Source organism: Tympanuchus pallidicinctus, unplaced genomic scaffold (assembly GCF_026119805.1).
Source record: "Tympanuchus pallidicinctus isolate F22 unplaced genomic scaffold, pur_lepc_1.0 scaffold5, whole genome shotgun sequence".
Classification (NCBI taxonomy): domain Eukaryota; kingdom Metazoa; phylum Chordata; class Aves; order Galliformes; family Phasianidae; genus Tympanuchus; species Tympanuchus pallidicinctus.
This window is the reverse complement of record NW_026294769.1, coordinates 8,487,515-8,512,237: the sequence shown is the minus strand read 5'-3', so window position 1 is coordinate 8,512,237 and position 24,723 is coordinate 8,487,515. Positions and strand designations below refer to the sequence as shown.

At 36.5% G+C, this 24,723-nt stretch overlaps 1 protein-coding gene across 2 annotated transcripts in view; it reads left to right on the top strand.

Annotated features, from left to right (window-relative positions):
• Positions 1-24,723, top strand: part of ADCY2 (adenylate cyclase 2) — a 203,536-nt gene that overhangs the window by 106,813 nt on the left and 72,000 nt on the right. For both annotated transcript variants that reach the window (XM_052703931.1, XM_052703930.1), the window contains 3 exons: positions 21,377-21,525; positions 22,811-22,922; positions 23,952-24,079. In XM_052703931.1, the coding sequence (XP_052559891.1) occupies positions 21,377-21,525; positions 22,811-22,922; positions 23,952-24,079 (389 nt within the window). The remainder of the gene's footprint in view (positions 1-21,376; positions 21,526-22,810; positions 22,923-23,951; positions 24,080-24,723) is intronic.

The following is a 24,723-nucleotide window of genomic DNA, read 5'->3' as shown; positions in this document are numbered from 1 at the left end:
CATTCTGCTCTTTACCAGCACTGGATTGGAACTGACTTCCCTACTTAACTCATCTATCACTACTCCATTCTACAAAGAATTTTTTATATTCTCTAGTTATATGAGCATGTAATGAAAATGAAGATCTTCATTCAAAGGCAAGTTCTTTCTACTCGTTGCAGCTAAAATCTAATAAGTCTGCTGTATTTTAACTCTTTTTGCTCTAGAAGTGAGAAAATCACCCGTGGCACATCATTTAAAATGTATATTGTCATTTAAAATACTTTCATGTATTAAATATTTTTAATTCATGTTAGCTATCTGTGTAGGTCATTACTCTGATCCAAGACAAGTTGGTTGCAATGTTTATATCCTTGGTCTGATTACTGTGAAGCCAGCTAGATCCCTAAAGTTTTCTACCCAGAAATTACAAGAAAGTATGCTGTCTCAGCAATTTGGTAATCTTTTATGCCTCTCTTGACACTAGATAAGGCTTGAATTGCAACTGTCTTCTTTCTCTTCTGTGTAGGAGTCTTCTCCTACCAGCTATGCATTCATGGCTGCAGTGTATTTTAATGAACTTTTGCCTTTCTCTCACACTGATATTTATATCCACTGCTTTGGATTACCTTTTTCTCTTCTGAAGTAATGAAATCTGGTGGAGCCAAGAATTGCAGCTGACTTTTCCCAGATTCATCGTTGTGAATGCTTAAAGCTGTTCTCTGAATAACTATATCACGAATCTTTCCTTTTCCTCTGTCATTGACATTTAAGGCATCCGTAGTCTTTGTCAGATATTCTTGTTGAAAGGCCCTCAATGCATTCTAAACTCTAAAATATCATTCAATTTCTTTCTTCTGTGTCTCTACCCGTAAATTGATATATTTTTTTTCTCCTCTTTTACTCTATACAAAGCAGGGCATCTCCTGTACTTATCAAGTATTTTATTCACTTACCATTTTCTAAATAGCCATTAATAGCTACCCCTTTAGTAAAAACCTCAAAAAATGAAAAACAGCCTACTACCTTCTAGATAGTGTTCTCAGAAAGTTTATCCTATGTTGCACTATAATACAAATAGCAAGATCAAGTCCTAGCGATTCTTAGGGAGGTATTTTTCACTATGCCAAACACAAAATTGGAAGGAGACTTTAGCTATTTTCATAAGGGCTGGGGAAAAGTCACAGTGGAGTGTGGTCTGTTACGTGTTACAGTATGTCCTGAATAGGAATGCAGGTGTAAGACCTTAGAAAGGTCAAATTTTTAAATTAAGTTCCTTGTTATTTTTTAACTGATCTGATTAGGGCAATCTCATGAAGGCTTAAACCTATAGATCTCTACTTAATCCAGTATGTTGTATGTGAGCATCTCTGGAGGGTTAAAAGAAGGAAAGAAAAGGAAAAACAATCCCTGAAACACAACAGTAATGTGAAATTTTAAAAAAGAGAACTATGCTAAAGCATAGCGTAACTGAATAAAACAGTATTTAGGAAACATCTTGAAAACTGAAAAGGTAGAAAGATGATATAGAGATTATTTAAACCTAGTCTCCTAGTACAAAAATAATATTTAACGGATTCTAAATATCTCTCGAAGTAAGAGTTGATGGAAGGAGAAAAAAGCAGAATAAAGGAGATTGCTGGGAATAAAAAGGATGAACGTAGATATTCTGAGCCAAAAGAAATTGCATCTATTCCCAGTATTTTCTTGCTGTATAGTTTGTGTGTGACGTGGAAAATACACTCATGCATATGATGATACTTCTCTAACATCTGTCTCAGTACAAGAAGATGTGTGGTTCAGTTACTCAATGAACCAGAATGGATGTTGTTGCATTTAAAAGTGCTTGATAAATTTTCCACCTATAAGTTTTCCTACTCTTTTTTGAGGCACTGTAAATTTCTGTTGTTTAAAAGTCCTGTGGCATACTGTTTCAGCTAAACTGCATATGGTGTGAAAAATGATTTTGTTTTGGTTAAGTCATTATCCAGGTGGTTTTATTGGATGCTCTATTAAGTCAGTCTCAAATAGGAATCCAGTGTTCTGTGGTTCTGTGGACTATTTCAAAGTTTCTCCATTGTCACTGAAGTTTTCAAAACTCAACCATTATCAGCTTTCTCACTTCCACTCATCAAATGACTGCTCAAGCAGTAAGGCAGGACCAAATCTGTGCAGTAGTTTTTATTTTTCTTTTAAAAGATAGCAGAAAATCATTCCATTGATGACTTTACACGGCTGAATGAAGTTTCAGGCTCTAAGGATGGCTGACAAGCAGAAGCATTCTTGCTGCACTGAGCAGGAAGATTCCTGCAGTATTTAGCAAACGGTGTGATACTGTAGTAGGTTTGTCTTGTTCCTCAGCCAAATTCCCACCCAGCAACTCATTTATTCTCTCTTGATCGAGCAGAATAGACAGGGAAAAGAAGGAATAGAAAGTTTGAGCTTTGAAGGGTTGAGGTAAAGACAAGATAATTGCTTACCAGTTCAGGCTAAAGAGACTAAATGCGGGAAAAGGTAAATTTTTTTTGTCATCTAGAATAACTTTGGGTAGTGAGGAGCAAAAAAAACCAGCACTGAAACAGCATCTTTCATCCCTGCTTTCCCAGGGCTCAGTTTCACTCCTTCACTCCTGACTCCACTCCATCCCTCAGGTGGCACGGGGCTGTGGAAACATGGACCAGAGCTGTTCCTCTCTGCTTGCTCCCTCCTTGTCAGTTTTCCTCTATTTCAGTTGGGATCTCCATAGGCCTTCAGGTCTATGCGCTGCTCCAGCACAGGCACTCCTTGTGCTGCTGTGAATAGCTGCTTCACCATGGAGTACCTCTTTCTCCTCTGATTATGCTTTCTCATCCTTTTGTTCCCTTATGCTCTCTCTGGATGCTGTTTTCTGTTCTTTCTCACGTATGCTTTCCCAGAAGTGCCACCAGCTTTGTTGTTGGGCTCAGCTGTGTCCTGCACTTGGTCTAGTGCAGAGGTTTCCTGTGCAGCTCTGTGCAGTTCCCCAAACCTTGCTACCTATGCCCAGTAAAAACGTGGTTCTCTCTGAAGAGAAGTGGGGACTGTAGTGACTGGCAGCAGTGGAGGAAGCAACTGAGGAGGTCTTGGAGGCAAGCTGTGTTGTGCTGGCCTTGGTATTCTGAGGACTTTCTACAGTTTTTCACAAACAACCTTCTTCTAGTTACTATAAATATAAAAAAAATCAGCCTTGTTAGTTGTTCTGTCAATTCTATGCTTTTTTTCTAACATCTCATCTGTTGTGACATTAGTTTCTGTATTAGTTTCTATAGACCTTCTCTAATTTGTACCTCCAAGTCAAATAGTTTCACATTTTTCTGATCAGAAAAAAATCTGAACAATTTTATGCTTTTGTCTATCTTCCATGTTTGCAGAGAGTGGCAGTTTTGGAAGATTGCCTTTACCCAGCAGAGTATGTGATCCTTTAGAAATACACTTGTTGGAGTAGGTCCTGATATCTGCTTTCCATCCCAGCTCTGTGCTGTGTTGAGTACTGTGGTATTCAGAATGTGGGAGGTCTGGGAAAAAAATCTGTGTATGATTTGGCTTTGTAAAATTCCCTTTGCTTTATAGATCACTTCTGGTCGGTCGCAAATGAATTCAGTAATGCTTCTAAAACATCTAAGGGAATCCCTCTGGGCAGCCCAGGACTGATATGTTGCAACGACAACTGGAGTTATATTTCTTTTCATAATTAAAACAAACAAACAAAAAGCAAAGTAAACCTAGTACTTACCGGGGTTATGCACAGCTGTAATGAGATCCATGATGGTAATGCTCTTTAAAAATGCAATTGCAGTAAATAGGTTTATTCCTGAAGAGTAACTCATTGTCTGTATTTTGTAATTTAGAGGCTGCCGGACCTAATCTATCTGTGTATAATGAATTTTTTAAATAATAGCTCCATTTTCTTTGTATATTTACTGGTAGTCTTCCTTCCTTTTAAAATATTCTTCCGGATTATTTTAAAATGTAACCTTACGTGGTCACTATATGTTAAAACTGAACATTTGTTTTCTGGGTATCGTAGGGAAAACAAGTATGTTTGTGACAGCAGTTATAAAAATAGAAGATGGAAGTGTTAGTGTGCCTGCAAATGGTATTGTGACATGCGAATAGTCTGCAAATGTATCCAAGGATGTCTGCTATTTTACTAGCAGGATAATTTCAACAAAATCACAAGCTTCTGTTTTGCTTTTCATACCATTTTTTTCTGTGAAAGACTGCAATCTTTTGTTGCTCTGTTAATCTGTTTTTCTAATTAAGTTTTACTGCTTATCTTGTGGGTGTCCTCTCATAGTTTTACTGTCCATTCTCATAATTCTGTGTAAACTGTAGAGCTAGTTTTTCTTCCCCATATGTATTTTCTGGAGTCTTTGTAAATTAATGTATGCATCTGCAGTAATTTTGAGAAACAAATGATACATCAACCCAATTTAGAATCATTAGCATATGAATAACATATTACTGTTAGCTGATTACCCATTAATTTTTGCATATAAAATGCAATTATTGTTGCTAATGCTTTTGTCCAAGCTCTGTGCAAAGATTCTATGCGATGCCAACAGACTGTCATTACAAGGCTGTGCAATGCCATAAATATAGCATAACTTGTTTGCGTAACTGATTGTACCACCATTTCTTTCTATTTTTTTGTTCAATTAAATTATTATCTGGCCTGTGAAAGGCAAATGTATATTGTTGCATAGCATACATTAGCATTTTAAAGGTATGATGGGTTGAAGGTAAATTGGTTAATAAATGTGAGGATGCACCTAAGAGAAAGGGAAATGGTGATGCCATTGTTTAATGTGCAGTACATCTGGCATGCAATTTTACATGTGCACAGAAGGTGAAGCTCAGAAAGGTCTGATTGTATTTTAGTAGAACTGCGTGTTTTTGGAGTGACTTAAAATGCAGTTGTGTATAGAATCTGAAGATTTCAGTTCAGCTGGATGCTTATTGAAACCTTGGTAAAATGAAAAATTGTAAGTTTTGGGTATACGTAGGAAATTTGATCATCCATCCATTTTGAAGAGAATGATTTTTTTCAGATTACTACACACATGCAGGAGCCATGTGATAAGCCTGCGCTAGTCATAATAGTGATTTACACTGACTTCCAGAAAAATAATTATTTTGGTTTTGGTGGTTTTTTTTTTTTTTTTTTTTTTTTTTTACCAGTAGGATTTAACTAAGAGATCTGAATCTCAGAAACAAAGTGAAAAATCCAGCGTTATGTAAATGGATAAGGATTTCAGTCCTTTTGGGACCTTACTTGAGCAGTAAGACAGCATAACTAGTTAACTGAACTTTGAGCTGTAGAGAGCTTTGGAAGACAGAGTGAACTTAAAACAGACGGAGCAAGCTGATGGAGTGGCCCCAGCATGTCTGCTACTTAAAATGGATTGAGTTTCCTTCAGAGACTGAAAGAGATTCAATATCCCTTCGACACTCAAAATTGAATTAAAATGTAGTTTTTCACTGGCATCTGTGCTAAAAGGGTAACAGCATGCATCAAAGGGTTTTCTTTCTCTACAGGTATCACTAGATGCCCCAAAGTTCCCAGCAGTATATGGGAGGTCTCTCCAACTGTTTCAGAAAGTGTCAAGTTGGTTGCACATTGATTTTATTCACTCAGTGGTAGTTGGCAGATATGACATTAACATACCTTTGTGTGCAGACGAGACCAACTATTTGGTCTTTCAAAGTACTTGACAAGGGTTCTCTCAAATAGCTAATGGTACTCACCTCTTATCTGGCTTATTTGAAGAAAAAATGTGAGGACAAAATCTAGTAGTAGAAATAATTTTCAACCTCCTCTTCTAGGAGCTTTTCTTAAGTCACTGTCTAATATCTTGTATTTCTTGCAGTTAGAGAGGAGCTCCGTAGCTCCTGTTTGTGAAGTGAGAACACTTGCCAAAGCATTTGGATCTCTTATTGAGTGTAGCCATAGACTTTGCGTGTTCTGTCTTCTTTTAAATGATTAACTGCATTCCTCTCTTTCCAGCCACAGTATCTGAAGCTTTCTTGCATAATTTTTCCCTGAATTGCCACAACTGTTCATTTACCTGCTGTAAGACTCCTATTTGTCTGAGGAGAAGAAACAGTGAATAGTGTAGCTTTGGAAGATGTAGCCTTTGTTGACAAGTTGTTACTTTTGAGTTCATCACTTGCAGTTCCTCAGTACTTCTGTTCATCCAAAATGATGCTGGAATTTTAACTTGTCAATATGGGAGGATAAGAAGATGTATTTTTAAAAGGAAGCAAGGAAAATAAAATCACATTATGATGTGATGCAAGGGTTTCATTCCTTGGAAATGTTTGTTTGAGCTGATCAGGTGCATAGCCTAACCTTAATGAATGACTCACTCTCTTAGTCTGAAAAGCCCACATATTTAAACGCATTATTCCTCTGCCCTCTGAAAAGGCTTTTATTTTGTGAGGTAGATGTGGCGTTGGGAACGTTCAGGCATCAGCTGCAGAGTGAGCACTGTGACAGCTGCTTCTGAGTCACACTGCCTGCGTTAGCACGGATGCGGGGTTGTTTACTCCTCAGTGAGATGCACCAGTGAGCAAGTTAGCAAACTGGAAGGGCTGTTATGACCCAACTGTACCCATCGGTCTCTGGTAAAACTGGTGCACCATTGTCATTCTGTCCCCATCACCACAAGTTCCCACCTGTCTTGTTTCCCATAGCTCTATGAGGGACAGTACCTCTGCCTGGAGTGTAAACTTAATTAGTAAGTTTCTTCATTCAGAAAGGTTTATTTCAGCCTTTCAAATCTACAGCTGTGGTATAGGGTTAATTGCTTTTATTGAGGCAGATAGACACTGATATAGAATAACTTAAATTTGAAAGTTATGTAGCATCCACTGTTAAATGCACTGGATCCTTGGAATAAAATGACTTCCATGTCTGCCTTTAGAGTATGATTGCAGTGAATTACAGGAGAATGTAAGACTGGTATGGTGGCATTTAGTTAACTTATTTTGATTTTATTTTGGTTTCATACTATTAGTATCAACTTTAATGAGTGTGGAAAATACAGTTTTAAGGCATTCTCTCATCTGTACCCTTTCAACTTGTGAATTGATATACAGTACTTAATTTAATGAACTACAGACATTAAAGTTAGGCACTGGCTCACAAAGGCGCTTCTGATCATGCTTGAGCGATATATGCTTGTAAGTCATGTTGGGTGAATTTAAGTGCGTTTTTGATATAGAATGTGATTAAATGTAAAAACAAATAGTAAGGGTCTAGGGATCTAAGCCGCGTTATGCAACTTACCTGCGATGTCTACTTGGAAATGTAAAAATGTTCGTAATTAAACCTAAGAAAGCTAAGAACAGCACCTTTGAAAGTAAAGTATTAATGTATTAGTTCTAGACCAGGTTTGTGTTGTCAAGCACAAAGAGAGAAAAAGAAAATAAAGGCAGAGAAAAGCATTCCATGTAATCCCTGTTCTTATGAATGCAGATTGATAACAGTAATTTTAAATGACTGCAAGAACACTTGAAGTTCTCCTGAAGTGAATAGTTTGTAAAAAAATTTTAAGAAATAATTAATTTTTGATCTCTTGGGAAAATGAAATTGTATTTGAAAGGAGATATTTCAATGTTAGTTTAGCAGCAATGATTAGAAGGAATGAGGAGGTATGTTTTCAATTGTACTGAAATGAAATGATTATTTTTTTTTTTCGGAGTAAAAGCATGTTCAGAATTTAGGACATATGATTGCGCATAGTAAAGATAGTGATTACTTTTTTTATTCTTCTGCATTTGTTGTGAAACAACAAAAAGTATCTCATGACTCCTTACAGCATTTCTATCTAGGTGAAAGGTGAGAAGAGGTCAAGGAATAAATAAAATAAATAAGATAACTAGTAATGAGTCTTCGTATCCATGTGTTCATCTGAGAGATGAAGAAATGTAGAAGTTAAGCAACTGAAATGCTGTTGTGTAAGCAGTTTGCCAAGACTTGTGCCAAATACTGCTGGGAAGGAGGACCAAAACAGTTCTGCGGTAGACCAAGGGTCTACAAACATAGGAGCCTGGTATCTGGTTTGGACATATGAGTGGGACTAGAATATAGAAACAGCGTGTAATTGGGTGAGAGTGATACGTGGAAGAAGAATCAAGACAACATTTGTGGAGAAATGACAAAGAATTAAGTCATGTGATGCTGGGGGTGAGCATGATGGGCTTGATACTGGCTACCTGTATCTCTGGAATGTGAAATCCCTCACAAAAGAGCCCTGAGAAAATTAAGTAGGGGACAGGCCGAGTGTCTCTGTATGATCAAATATTTTATGTTCATCAATTCCCCTCTCCGAAAATTTAAATGTATACATTAAAAAAAAAAAATCCCTCTAAATACTTTTTCTTGTATGCTCAGATTATTTTTAAAGTAATAGTTTTCTGCGTTTTCCTCTAAAGAGTGAAGATTTACGAGAAAGGTACTTATCAACCATGAAATATGTACAGGTCCTAGGCACAAAGAATTGCTTTTGGAGCACCAGTGTGCTGAGGATTATTCACAGAAGCACTTTAGTGCTGTGCGTTATACCACAGTGTAGAGATCTATCTGCTTTTATAGTGAGCTTTATGCTACTACAGATAAATCTAGAAATAAATATGATTTATGTATTTTTAGATTTTAGTGTATAAAATAAATCTCAAGATGCAATTATGCAGATGGCAGTTTCTAGAAATTCATCTAAATTTCTAGAAGATGAAAAGAATACTGAAAGAGTAATTTCTCTGGAATTCGTGAGGTGCAAAATTGCTGCTTTGTTTCTTGCTTTGTAGAGGCCAGATAGATATGTTTATGGAGTAGCACAGATACTCAGGGTAGATACAAATGTTACTGTAAATTCTAAGATAGGTATTTTCCTTCCTTCTTCATAAGAATGTTTTAGCATGAAAATAAAACCTGTGCTTACTATTATCATGCAGTATAGTTTGAGCCTTAACTTTTGGTGTAGCCCCCCCCAGGCAATCTGTTCTAGTACTTGATTTAGCAATTGACAACTCTCCCTATGGCAAGGGGCTAGAACTTGATCTTTGAGGTCCCTTCCAAACCATTCTGTGATTCATTGTTGACCATTAACAACTGAAACTCACAAACAGACAAATCAGATTAATGTATTTCTTATTTGACTAGCTGGCACTGCTATTTTTTTTTTTTTTTTTTTTTTCTAACGTAGTCAAATCTCTACATGATATTGAAGAGACGTGATTTGTTGCTGGTCTTTCAGTTCCTCCTGGGCCATACGTTCATCCTTTGTTTAATCCCTTTTTTTTTTTTTTTGCTTTGGAAGCAAAAACATGAAAATACCATATTCCATATGCTTTCGGTTTCTGTCCCCTTTGAATACACACTGGGGAGTGATCCTTTTGATGTGCTGCTTTAAGAGAATAGAAACAAACATCTGAAAATACAGATGTGAATTTACAGATGAGGAAAGTTAGCTGACGCTAGCAGCAGTCATTATGAAAATGTCATCCTTCTCTTAGTTTTGAGAGAAAAATAGACTTTGAAGCTGTTCTGTAAGATGCCAGGTGACCAGTATGGATGGCTTTAACTCTCTCAAATGCAAGGAAAGTTGCCACGCTGGAAGAGCTGTAGGTTCATCGAAGAAGGATGGAGCAATGGCAAGCAGCTGTCAATAGTTCAGCATCCAGTCTCAGATCAGAGCACCAGGCTTCCTTGGAGACTTTGCAAGTAAAAAGATACAGGAGAATATCAGAGATCACACCAACCAGATAAGATGCAGACCTCATCTGTTAAGTGGTAAAATAAGAATTGCTTTGTGTACGTGCTGTGTCATGATTTGAATAGCAGTTGTTATAGACTGAAGGATGAGCTCTGGCAGAGAAAGCTTCTCAGACTTTTTCTGAACATGAAACAACCTTTTCCTCCCAAGTAATTTATAGAACTTGTTTATTGCGTGGGCTGCAATCCTTACAAGGCTCATATAGCTGTAAGAGCTGAACCTTCCTCGGATCATTGAGAGAGTTTAGTCAAACTTTATACTGGATAAAGCGGAGCATGACTCATCAATCCTTAGGCAGAACAGTTGCCAGTTTTAAAATAACTAAAAATGGGGGGTGAGGGAGGGGAGGGAGCAAGGAGAAGGAGGAAGGGAATTAACTGTATCTGTGCTGTAAATAACTTCTTAAAAGTCAGTTCTTCAACCAAGGAAAATCAGAATTGCAGGTGAACTAGGGGAGATATCAAAACTTGAAAATAAACTTCTCACTGAATCCTTGCAAGGCAGGCTTTCCTTTAGCCTTCTGCTAGAAAGCCCTTTCAATTCATTGGTATCCAGCAGTTTCCAGCATTGAAAGACCTCAAGTCCTTTCTGAGTCTCTAGGAAATCGTCCTGTCACCTTCATGCTTGACTGACAATGTTCTCTTCAGAAGTTAGTTGCACTGCACCTGTGCTAATGCCTGACTGAAAAAGAAGTTGGGTTCTTTAAGCTTATGAATAACAACAGTGTTAATAAAGAAAGAGTAGTGTGGTAATAAAAATCTAAAGGTATGTTTTGTAGATTTCAGCTGCAAGTAGCTGAAAACAGGTCTTATTTTTTTGGTATTTAAAAAAAAAAAGTTTCTAAATTGTGTGAAAAGCAATGCTGATGTGAAAAAGAAATACATAATTTTTTTATAATCTTTGCTAATATCAGCCAAAAGGAAGATTTTTAGCAGTACGAAAGCTTACTAAGAAGACTGGAACAGGGGTCAAATAAGGAAAATAAGCATCTTAAACTAATAGTTTGTTCTGCCTTCCATTCCAGGATTTACGGTTCCTCTGTGCTAAATGGACAGCATTAATTGTCCTGTATTGCTGAAATATCAGTGCTCAGCAATAAGGTACAGTCTTATGAACTATGTGATAGAATTCTGGCAAATATTTATTCTTGGAAAAGGATGCATCTTCAAAATTATATTCTGCTTTCTTCTATTTTCACAATTATCTTCTGCTGTTCCTTCTAAACAGTAACGACATCCTAATGGTCAACATATTTTTTTCTGTTGAGTAGATATATGTTAATGTATGTTTTAAATGCTTCAGGATTCATCAAATCAAAGGAAGGAATGGACTATATTGATTGTGTATGCTGGAAGTTATCAAAAAGTCTTTCTTAGTAAAGAATTCACAAAACATTTCTTTCAAGTTGGGAAGTTATTTAACTATTGATTATGGAAAAGATTTAATTAATCTGTGGCAGGTTTGTCATTAGAAATAATGGTGCCTAAATCATTCAGTGCAGCTTTGATATTGTTTCTACAGTATGTGTATGTATATATATTATATATCCATATATATAGCAGTTGGACTAGATGGCCTCGGAAGTTCCCTTCCACCTGAACTAGTCTAAATTCATATTCACTTAAAATATGTGGCATCCATGTGTAAAGCAGGGTTTTGAAGGGACAGTAATGATGTGGAGTTGGTAAGAATTAGATCCATTTGAGCCTTTTTGCTTTGCACAAGCCTGGACTTAGTACAGCAAAATAACAGACTGAGGCCCAATTTTGTGTGTCAAAGGACACACAGAGATCATCTTGACTGAGCTGTGCTCGCTGTAGAAGAGAACACAGTGGACTTTGTGGATTTAGGGAATTTACCTGAAGTGCCGCAGAGACAAGTAACCTAGTATATGTTTTAGTGATTACTAAATCATTTCATTTTTAAGCAAAGAAACTTGAAAAGGCTCTGTGGAACCTACCTCCAAAATGACCTCAGGCTTGTTAACAGAGGCCTCTTGGAAGAGGGCTCTCTAAACACAGGTCAAAAGCACATTGTCCTGAAACCTCAGTTAAAACATGAAAATTTCTACACCTGACATCATGTTTTCTGCAGCTTTAGTAGCTCTGAATCTGCAGTGAGCTCATCTTATCAGCTGGTAATGGCAGTGCTGGTTGGGGTGTGGTCATAAATCACCACATGACAGTCAAAGTTGTCTCCAGACTACCATAGAGAGCATGAAAACTGGAGGGGGGGGAAGCCTTTGTGTGCATGAACACTGCAAATGAAAACTTCTAACCAGAGACACGCTCTCCAGTTGCCCAAACGTAGTTCAGAAAGGATCAGAAGGCAACTGGAGCCTGGAAACACACTCTTGTTGGAGAGTCTTCCACAGCCAAAAGGAGTCACCTATACCCTCTTCGAATGGAAAGCCCATGCTGGAGGAGGGACCCTGAAGACAAAGGCATCAGAAACAATTCAGTATAGAGAAGCAGAAGTGATTAAGCACAAAGTGCTTAAAGAAACTATCACAGAAATACCACCTCTTCTGAAACTGAATGTCGCCTTGCCGCAGGAATAAGGAAAATAGGGAATGGGAAGCAGAGAGGATGGATATTTATGTAAATATTTGAATAAGTATTTTTTTTTCAGACCCTAATCAGCAGTAGGAGGTTTGTTTTTGTTTGCAATTAATTAATTCAGTTACAATTCCCTGACTCCACATTGTTTTGCACACAACAGTGTCCCAAGCAAATAAAGATGCCTTCTTGCATATCACAGAGCTAGGTACCTTATGGTTTTGAGTACAGAATTGTAGGCAGTGTTCCTTTCTGCTTGTTTTTCTCTTGTGAGGCTTCTCAGCTGTAATTCTTCAGTCTTGATTTCAGGATTTGGGTTTTCTCTATGCATTGGGCATGGTCTTTTAGTGGGGATCCCTCTTGGGGATCTCTTTTCCCTACGTGGCAAAGGTCTTGAAAGTTAGACATTTACCACTTTGGTGTTCAGAAATTTCTGAATCTTTGAATGCCTAAAACTACTGTATAAAAACACTTTGGGTATTATAGGTGCTCTAATATTGAAAACATTACTTGAGCTTTTTGGAAAATAAAATGAAAGTAATTTGAAAGCTTTAACCCTTGATGTAATTTACAGAAATTTAAATTTTGTAATGAAAGACACCTTGTGACAGGTGCTCATGAATGGTTTATCACGTGTGTCTAATCTTCTGGCTTGCCTGGGCCACATTGAGTAAAGAAGAATTGTCTAGGGCTACATCTATTGCTCTGAAAGTCACTAGAGTTGGCACTGCACTGATCTCTGTGCCTGGGTTTCAGACCAGGTAGGATGCTGAGTGATGGGTACGCACCCAGGACTGGGCTGGGTACTTGGAGGAAGAGCCACCGCTGTAGTGGAATGGGACATGGGGGGTGGCTGCAGTGCAATCTGTGCCAGGCCACAGGTTGCACGTGGCTGGTTTATCATGTATCTGCTGAAGTTCATCGGAATACAAAGATTTCTTCATGTTTGTTTTTCTGTGGGAACATAGTTTTTCATTTAAAACTTTATTTAGTGAGTAGCAAAAACAATTTTGAAAGATCAGCCGGGAGTCTTACGTGGGATATAAATTAAGTCAATAAATGAAATAGAAACTTTAAATCCCAGTTTAGAGATATAAGCATTATTGTTTCCTTTTCTTTAGACAATTGTAACAGAAGGTCTGATTTATAAATGCAGTAACAGTGTATGCTGTTCTCTTATTTCTTCTTAGGGTGAGTCAGCTTTTTGTTCTTGGACGTTAGGAAGTGAGCTTTGAATGAAGCACTGCTCACTGCTGCTCTGTAAGGTGTTAAAATATACTACTTACATCACTGAAATTTATAATCCCTGCTTCACTAGGAGTAGAATGAATTTTACTGCAGGCTTACTTTTCATTTATATTTGAATGACATGTATCTTGAAATAAATACTACTTGAATTACCTTTTCCCTCCATTAAAATAAGTCATTCTGTAGGCTTATTATTACCTGCTTCTACTTTTGATGAATCCAGTGAAAATACTGATACTTTTTGTTCATTTTCATTGCTGTCTTGCTGCTTGTCTGACCCATTTTGAAGTGTTTATGAGCCCACAGTAGGTGTAGTTGGGAGACTGATCCTTCGTTTTCATCCTTTTGTTTGACGATTATTTTTAATCGCACAATATTTGATCACACAAATGTCAGGTATCTGTATAGTATCCAATAAATACTGGATAGTTATATCACCGAAGACAGAAATTCATTCTTCCATGTGCAATTGGTATTCTGCAAGCAAGCTGTTAAAATATTATCTTGAGAAGTCTGAGAGAAGCACCCATTTCATGCTAACTAGAAAAGTGAAGAGGACTTATGCTGTTACTGTTCTTCAGATATTGATCTGCTACTTAAGTGCTGTAGAAATACTTTTGCTTTGGATTAGGTGCTTTTAGCATCAAGGTTTGACACTAAACTGGGCAGCTGGAGACCTCTGCTTTGAGGAAATGGCCATTTATACACCCCATAGGCAATACTCTAGCATATGTTTTTTGATATGAGAGGTCATTTAGAAAAATACAAAGATGTGAAGAGAGAGATTTCTCATTTCTAATGAAGAATTCACACAAATCTTCTCATTGAAATGGTAAATAAAATGTATTTGGAGTGCTTAATCATCTAAAAGAAAGGGGGGAAAAAAAGCAGCTTGAATATTTCAAATATTGTTATTTGAAAAAGGTAAAGAAGAAGGACATGAATAGTTAATGATATTTGGTACTAATATGTTGTTGACAACCATTTATAGAGTTTTTTTTTTCACTATATCACTCAAATTCCCTAGCAGAAGACTTCCAGACCTGTCAGTGTTAATAAACCTCATGGAGTGAAAAAGTAATCCTCAGTTGCTACTTTGGCTTACTGCACTGTCAACCTCTGTGCCTGTGACTTCACCGTGTGAACATGCCAGCCTACTGTGGTAGGCTTTCGTACTTATCTGTGCAGCTTCTGACATGCTCTTTCTTGACTAGTCCCTTTGCCTGCCAGGTTAAGAAAATGAAACTATATGTATTTAGTGTATTTACTTCCTACATTAAGAAAGTGACTTGATAAGGGAAGAGCTGAATATATTACATAACACTCTGCAAATTAGTAGATTGGCTTCGTGTCTGTAGAAGAAATTTCACTTCTCTTCTTGGCATTGATTGATAACCTAAATGAAATTGCTGTTGGCAGTTGAGCATACTTCATTCAATATAAACACCTCTTTACTAACTTATATTAGTTTTGGAGGATGTTTGAAAGATATCTAATATATATACACAAAGAAATGAAGGTTGTTCTTGCTCTGAGTTTTCAGTGGCATTTTTCGTGCTCTTTTGTGCTTTGTAGTATTTTGCCATTGTTAAAGACTGACATAGTAAGGAATGTTAATCTTATCAAACACAATTTGCAGAACATTTCTTCTGGACATTCAGCAGTAGCTTTGAGATTCATAAATCTTAATGCAAGACTTAACAGGATCAGACTGAAGCTAACCTTGAAATCATGTCAATTAATTAAGTAGCTGTGGCTATGTATGTCCTTATTTTCTGTTTTTACTCTACTGTTTTACTGCTTACTGACTTGGAACAGGAAGCAGCAGCAGATATGCATGTATTCTGAAGACGCAGTGATCCTCATTTGCAAAATTAGTCATAGACAGCCAGCATATGCAAAGGATAATTTATGCATAAACATTAAGCATCCCTTGAGTTCCTTGAAGGAATTTGTCTTTGCCAAATGCTTAGTGAGCTTATGCATTTAAATGAGATTTCAGATCCATCCATTGAAACCATTGCAGAGAAGTGGTGCTTTCAGATGGTTCTAGTGGTATGTGAAGATGAGAGTGACCAATTGGGACTCTAACAACACAGACATAGAGCTATTCAGCAACAAATGGTTTAGGCACATTGAGTGTGCAGAATGGTGCATGTTTAGCATAAAAATCAATATGCCTATTCCTAACAAAAGCCTTGGTTGGTTCTACTGATTTCTGCTCTTGCTAAATGAATATGCTTTGCTGCAGGTGTTTTGTCTTTGAAATGTTATTCACTGCATTCCCTTCTGGAGGCTTGGCTGTGAAATCAGAACTGGCCCAGGGAAGGCAGCCAGTTTCTCACAGTGGCTCTGGAGGGAAGATCCCGGGTTACACTGTCACTGTGCACGTGTCTCTTCTTCCAGCCCCTGCCAAACCCCTGACCTGCAGCTGGTTTCCTGAGGTGACCTCGTTGCCACTGTGTAGTACCTTCCTGTAGATCACTGTGTGCAATCCCCTGCTTCAAGCCCTGACCTGTTCGTGGTTCCCTCATGGACTGGCCTGGAGATCATGCCTCTCAGCTGCCTCCCTGGGTTGCCTTGCTCACTCAGCCATAAGCCCTCAGTTAGTGCTCAGTCTTCTTGACATCCTGCATGCCTGGCTTTCTTCTGGCTGGAGCAGCAAAGACAGGAGACACCTGTCATTCTCTTTATGTGAAAATAACTTTGTGGAAATTTGTGTTCCATGGCTGGTGAGGTAAAGAGAAGCAAGGGGACAATGCTCTCATTCAGCTTATGTTTAAGTTTTTAGGTGTCACCAGGCTTGGAGTTTCCCCTAAAGGATCATGAAGAAATAAAATCTTTCATTGTCATACTCAGGAATTTTTAAAAAAATCCTTTTTTACCGGAGGGGAAAAAAACATGGATGAATTTTGTTAGCAACACAGAGCCATTTGGGAGGCTGTTAACGTATAGATTCATATTTATAACACTGTCATCAGAAAGGATATCACCTTTGGCTTAAAGTCTGTATTAACCACAAGTGACAGGAAAAGCAGAAATTACAAATCTAAAAAATGTTTTTGTATTACAGAGATTGTGATACATAGGAATAATCCTTTCCTGCTTTTTTCAAGCTGAAAACAACTTGAAAGTATTTAAAAAAAAAAAAAAAAAAAAAAAAAATATGAAGAGATGGACTGCAGCCAGATAGGAAGAGTAAAAATAATAAGTCAATATGAAATAATAGACGGCTAGGACAACTTTGTATTTGTAAATAAATAGAAGGATATACTTTACTTTGCAGGAAATTAAGTCAAATAAAAATGTTTTTAATGGGAAAAAGGTTTGTTTTAAATAACTTTCCAAAATTAGTATATTTCAGTATTGTATTTGATACAAAGATGTTGAACACGTCCATTAAAAAAAGGCACTGCTACTGCTGTCTGTCAAAAGAGCGCAGTCTAAAGGGTTTTGAACAGTCTAACTGGGAAATTGTCAATGGAAAGATTCAGTGAATTGGTATGTGATAGTGTTCTGCAAGAACCAATTCTCATTCTTTTTGCTGTTATGCATTTTTTATTAGTGAGTTAAGAAATATGTACAAAAATCATCACAGGCAATAATTGTTGCAGAGAAGCCAAATATTGGGTTGTTAGTCAAAACAGTGAGATGGGATACTTTTGGACTTGATGAATAAAGATTTAATGCTCCTTTGTAATAGCTGTCTTGAAAGTCGTCATTCTTAAAGCAATGAGTGCAAGTCTTAGCTAGAAAACAGGGAGTTTGCAACTTCGAAAAATATTTTGTAGCCTCAGCAGACAGGAAGCTCCAGCAGCGTTACAGCACAGTTGTATAGTGTAAGTCGTGGATGTCTTGAGCAGAATAGGGCGATAGCAGGGTGTATGCACTGATGTACTGGAACACTGCATAAAAAGTTGTGTTAAAGGAACTTTCAAAAAACGTCTGAAGGTTGTAGAGGACTAAGAGAAGAAACTGTAGAAAATAGTGGCAAGAGATTTAAGAGGCTAAGTCTGTTTACTTGTTAAAAAGAAAATGAAGTTATCTGATTATTTAGCTTCTTTATGGGAAAGAAAATGTAATGTTCATCTGAGAAAGCTGCATTGGAACAAGATTAAGAAATAAATACAGAACACATTTTAAACAATTTTTACCAACTAATCAAGCAGTAGAACAGATGGCTAAGGAATTGATGGATTCCATGTCTCTTGATATCTCTGTAATTGAGATTAAGTACCATCCTTTAGTGCATATGAGTAAAACACAATGTATCGGTCTCAGTGCAAAGGTTGGAAGGCTAGTGGAAGTTACTAACAGACTGAATTTAAGGGAACAATCTCCTACTTGGTGAAACCTCATCTCCTTTTCCAGTTAGGAGTCTGAGACAGCTTTAATAAAGAAATGTGTTATAGGTGTTTATCCTAGTATGTATGCTTGAAAGACTTCATGGGAGCTAGGAAGACAAAACTATAACTTGCCAAGTAAGCATCCTGTTGATCCCTGGCTTCATCAGACAAATGGCAGATTCATCATTGTGTGATTAAAAAATCAGTGACTCCCTTTATTGTAGATTATTTCTTGATACGTTTCAAGGGCAACCAAAAATTTGCATTTATCCTTGTTTACTTGTAAACTTTGTTGTGGAGCTGGATGGCTAATTTCTTCTAGAGCTCTCACTGCTGACTTACTGACTTAGCTTGTCACATATGCCACATCATTTTGATACCGTGATCTAGGCTACAGAAAATAAAGCTGTATTCAGTGCCCCCAGATGACACTGTAAGAGATAAAAATCTCTCTATGTTGGAATATATAGGACAAAAAATATCCCTATACTGTTTAATTGATCTACACATATATCATCTGTATACAGTGTAAGCACATATATAATATATATGTAGTTTATATATTCAGAGAGAGTGAGAGGGAGAAAGAGAGCCCTATCAGAATACTTTTTCTCCATGATTATGTTCTGTTGTCTATGTTATTCTGGATATTGGAGTAGATGGAGAACTGTTTACTTTTTGGCCTCTAAATCTGTAAGTTCTTTAAGTTACTTTCACTTAAGTGCAGTCGAAAGCCATGAAGTCTTATACAAATGAGTGAATCAAAAGTAGTAGTTTACGTAATGATACAGTAGTGAGTAGGCAAAGTCCTATTGCCTTGAGCCAAAAAGAGTTTGATTTGTGAAATAAGCACTTAAGAAAACGTACTGTTCCAAGTATTTGAGGGTATTTTTTTCTTGCTGATGGCATAGGACCAGCATGACCTCCGTTGTGCAAAGTATTGCAAATTTAATTGCTACCTTGCAAAAACTGATGTAGAGCTGTGATATTTAGCAGATGCACTAATTTATTCAAGGAAGGGTTTATCAAGCTTTAGGTAAGTGATGCGTAGGTGGGAATTATGGGCAAAATCATCTGTGTAAGTCAGGGACAGTTCTAAAAAGGAAGTCTACTTGCATATGTGAATTTGGGAGTAACAGCTTGTTAGATATCACTGAAAATTCACAGTTAAACAATCTAGGGGTGATGGCTAGTTGTTTGCCATGTAGAGGGATTCAGTTGAACATGTTCAGAAAAGAACATAGCATTTAACACCTTCAGTACTTATAGGTATTAAAATGTTGAATTCAGTATGAATTGTGTTCTTGTTTTATGGTCCTAGAACTCAAAGCTCTCAGAAGAGATTTGAGTGGTGAGCCATGGAGAACACTGGTATTCAAAGAGCCTTGTATACATGAAACACGCTCTAAAGTTACGTTGGTAACAATTCAGTGAAAGACATTCTTGAGAAGATTTTCACTACTGTGATAGAACAGAAGTTTCTCTCTCAGCACAAGTGTACACTGCTGTTATTTTTAGTCTGAAGGCTTTTAAGAGCTTCATCTGGCCATGCATTAAAAATTACTTTTTCTCAAAGTCGTTGTGTAGTTTGTCAGTTAGTGTTGATTTTATTTTTGAGAGAATAGCACAATGTATTATCAAATAAAAAGCTATCGTAAACAGCATTCTTGGTTGACCATGTTCTTTACACGGTTCCACTCTGCAGAAGTTTCAGTGTGCAACATCCAGTGATACGATTTCAATAGTAATTGTTTTTGATCCTTCTCCTGTACTCCTTATAGCCATCAGAGATTACAAGATTAGAAGAGGTTTCCTAATGATCTTTTAGCAGAAATAAGAGATGACAGTGCATTTTGAACCATTTTGTATTTGGCTAGCTCACTAGCCCAGCTACTGTCTTCTGAAGTAGTTGAGATTCAGCTTCTTTAGTAGTTGTCTTTCAGTGAAAGAAACCAAAACTAATAATCTACATGCAACATAATTTGTCACTTGATAAAGCATTGTCAGACAAGAGGTTAGTTGGACTGCACTCACTGTGTGTGATTGACAATAATGTTTATTTTGTACCATTGAAAAAGCAGAAGGAAAATTTTCTTTTGGAGGAGAGCTGTGGATGTGATGAACAGTTTCATCAGGAGAATGGTGCAGAATGAGATAGTGGTCTGGAATGGAAAGAAGAAGATGGGAAATGTCCCAACTTTCCTCCCGTCTCCTACAAAGTGACAACGTTGTTTTCCTTTTCCTCTTAAGACTTGTTGGCTTTATTCTACTTCCTGCAAATCCTTTTTCTATTGCTTTCTTAAAAACTTCTGTTTCTGGCATGCCAATAGGAAACAGTACATAGTATGTATAGTATGTCTTTTACTTACTTCTTGCTTCCTCTAGTCAGACTAGAGATGTATGTTTGCTTTGATGATTTACCTCATGACTTGTCTTACTATTTCATAGAATCATAGAATGGCCTGAGTTGAAGCGATCATGCAGTTACATTGCAGTTACACTGCTCCTGGTTCCCTTGGGTAGGACTGCAAACACCACAAAATTGTATGTTGCGAACCACAACGAATGCATCACTATGAATAATACTTGCAGAACTTGCACATTTTGAGGTTGTCCTCTTTTCTGGCACAGCTATTTTTCTCTCTAATTCCATCATGGGCTTTTACAGGGGCCATCTCACTCAACATTTGTTAGTTTTCTGTTTTTTGTACTTAATGAGGTTAAGCCTCTCCCAATGCCCTATCAGGAAATAGAGAATTCCCATGGGAAGTACAGTTTGGAGGTGGAGTATGATCAAAGCTGAAATTGTTGTTTTTTTTTTTTTTTTTTTTTTGCAGAGTTCTAGCCATTCTCTGGTTTAGTTCAGTTTGCAGTTGAAGTAGAAAATCAATGAAAAGCTGTCATGGGTAAAGCAGGCAAAATTAAAATGTACTTAGGTAACAGAGCTTCTGAAGGAGAAGATTGTTAAGTAATACCAAGAAAAGATTGGGAAAAAATGTTGTGGGTTTTTTTTTTTTTTTTTAATAGCTTATTTCTTTTTTGCTTTAGAATATTTTCAAATTCTTTAGAATATTTTCTCAAAATTTCAGTTTGGAAAATGCCGAAATAAGGGGAGAATATGTATCAAAGTAGATAATTCTGTATTTATATAGAAAAGTCAAACATTTTCTTTATGTTCTGCATCTGAGTTTATCTTTTTAGTCTAAAACTTGCTGAAAGTATGAATAGATGTTAAAAGTACACCTAAGAAAAATAGATAGTACTTATAAATATGTGTATATTCTGTCAAGTTCTTCAACAGACTGATTTTGGAGGCTGTATCAGGCAAATGCAAGCTTTGTGGAACTGTTATAGCATCTTCATAATAACCAATGCCTTGCACAGTATTGCTTCCATGCTGATTTTGTTCTCCTTGAAGAAATTGTGGATGTTTCATTTTAAATTTTAGGAGCGTCTTCTTCTTTCCTTACTGCCTGCTCACATTGCCATGGAAATGAAAGCAGAGATCATTCAGAGGTTACAAGGTCCCAAGGCAGGTCAGCTGGAAAATACAAACAACTTCCACAACTTGTATGTCAAACGACACACCAATGTAAGGTATTGGACTGGAATAAAATTTATTACAATGTTAAAAAGAAGAGAAAATACTGAATAACTAAGAAAATCATTGTTTTAATGTATTTTTCAACAACTTAATGTTCAGTATCTAGCGTATTTTAATTTATTAAATGCTGACAGCTCTGTGTTTCAGAACAGCAAAAGTGATAATGCAGTGAAGGTTTGTTTAGGAGATGGATGTTTAGTAGAAGCATAAACAGGCTTTCTTCAGAACATCTTAATTATTCAGTTTAAAGTACCAAATCCCACCACTGCTTATTCTAGTTGAAATTGCGGTTTGTAATTTATATTACTCCAAATTAGTAATTTTCCTAACTAGAACAATTTGTCAGGTTATAAATAATGTAAATAGAAACTGCTGTATCACATACATACTTCACACAATATCTAAAGATAAAATATTCTGCTGACAAATCTAATTACTTATTGATTATGAGTTTCTAGAAGTTAAAAAAAAAAAAAGAAAATATGACTTCTTTGTTGAAGACACAAAAAAGCAACACACTGAGATAAGTGAAAAAGTTAACCATTTATTTCAAGTATTCCTTAGTATTTAGAAATGATTTTACCTGTTTTGTTTGGGTTTTTTTTTTTTGAGTGAGAAGGTCATTGAATGACAGTCACAGAAACTACATTTTTTTAAGATAATATTGCAGGATGTTGGAGGTTCCTTTTCAGTTGTAAGCAAAACTATTGTTTCATTTCTATGAATTGGTCAGTTTTTCTTGGTGAGAAGAAACATTGTGTGATCTGAATACCTTAACAGTTGACCTTTAATTTAATATTCTGAGTATTAACTGAACGAAGATTTCCATGATGTAAATTACTGATAGTAAATCTTGACAAAAAAAAGTCCAAAATGATAAAAAGTTATTAATTCTGATAACAAACCTGTTTATTGAAATTATTTCTATTATTACATTGTGAGCTAGTGAGTCAAAAAAAGATTTCTATTTTTGAATACAGCATAACACATATACATATAGAATGCCTATAACTGCCCATTAGTACAGTCATATGGAAGAAGATAATACCTATTAAAATAAATATAGGTATGTATCTCCTACATATGTAATGTTTATAAAAGTAAAGGCAGATATGCCATAAATACAGGCATACTTATTGCTTTGCTTATAACAGCGACCATTTTGATTACAGGCATGACAGTGCCAAGTCCTGAATGCCTACTTTCAGCTTTTGCTGTTCATTGATAAGTTCACGTTTTGCAAAACTATGATGAAGCTTCTGTTTGTTTCCACTGTAGCATTTTATATGCTGATATTGTGGGATTCACTCGCCTGGCCAGTGACTGCTCACCGGGGGAGCTGGTGCACATGCTGAATGAGCTGTTTGGCAAGTTCGATCAAATTGCAAAGGTAAGTTTCTACTGGACTGCTACTGTTAATTTAAATATTCAGTTTAATTCTTAATTCAATTCTTAATTTAAATCCGAGTCATCTTTAAATATTTGTTCATCTTGAGTGCTCTTCTTTCTCTGAGAAAAAGCATTTCTTGGGCTTTTACAGGAAGATTAGTCTTGAACTACATGAAGTAAAATCTGGCCCTGATCTTAGAGCAGTGTGTTTCTTCCTCTGAGACAATCTGTGAAAGCCAAGAAAGCTTGCTCTGATAGGGCCAATATAAACAGATCCTGGAGCTCTAGAAAGCTTATTTGGATGACGAACACCATTTTAAATAGCATTTTGACCATTATGAAGATTAAAGAACTCAAGATAGAAAAATGTTTGCATCAGTTTTCTCTGGAAAAGCTTTTAAGAGACTGGACAACAAGAGAGACAATATTGATCAAAGTAATTTTAATTACTGACCGTAGCCTCTTGATTGCTCAAGAAAAGATTTGAATATAAACATTACATTAAACTTGATTCTGTGTTTGACTGTTGTGCTAAAACAGACAGAATTTTTTAATGACTTTGAAAACTAATGTCCAACTTTGATTATTAAAAGAAAACAAAAACAAAAAGTGTATTGCCTTAAAGAGTATAAAAGATTAAAATAAGATTATGATGGCTGGTTCCAGCAGGTATTTCATGATTTGATTTTCTATTTCAAATAAAGTAGTTTATATAAAGTATATATATATAGATAGATATAGATATATAGTATATAGTATATAGTATCTAATGTGTAATGTGTATTTTGCTGTGGATTTTCTTTCTGGTTTAATCCATTAAAGACCATAAAAAATGGAGGAATCACTGCTACAGAACTCTGACAGTGCTTTTTTTTTTTTTTTTTTTTTTAGCAAGACAAATCCTTTTCTATTAAAATGGGCTTAAGCAGAACAGTTTTGATAATATCATTTAAGTCAGTCTTTTTAGCAGTAGCACTCAGTTTGTGTAAATCAAGTTGAAAGTGATCATCCGATTTTTCTTTTCCTCCAGGAAAATGAATGCATGAGAATTAAAATCCTAGGCGACTGCTATTACTGTGTTTCTGGACTACCTATTTCTCTTCAAAATCATGCCAAGAATTGTGTGAAAATGGGACTGGACATGTGTGAAGCCATTAAGTAAGCGTTGTGGTTTTATTAGATGAACAATATTCTGTCTCCCTCTACCTGTAGCTGCTGGTTGAAACATTCAGACCTGTCGTGGTTGGCATGTTTCAGTACAAGGTCTAACATGATAATCTTGGTCTTGGCCTCAGCAGAGAAAAATGTTGGGTTATGCCAGTCTATTCTGTCACTACTCTACAAAGATGATTAAGAAATTGGAGCATCACTCATGAGAAGAGACTGAGAGAGCTGAGGCTGTTCGTCCTTATAAGTGAAGGCTCAGAGGGAAGTTACCAAAACACTTAAGGGCTTGAAGAGAAGATATATAAAGGAAATGGATCAGGCTTTTTCATTGGCACCCAATGTCCAAAAAGGAGGCAGTGGGCACAAACTGTAACACAAGAGGTTCCTTCTGAACCTCTGGAAATACTAATTTAATTTGCAGGTGGCTGCGCTCTACCACAGGTTGCCCAGAGAGATTGTGGAGATTCCTTTATGGGAAAAATAATTGAAACCCAGCTGGTACAGCCCTGAGCAGCCTGCTCTAATTGGACTTGTTTTGAGCAGGGTTTGGACTAGACAGTCTCCAGAGGTTCTTTCTGATCTCAAGTAGTCTGTGATTCTGTCATGATAAGGTGGTAAATATAAACATCACTTAT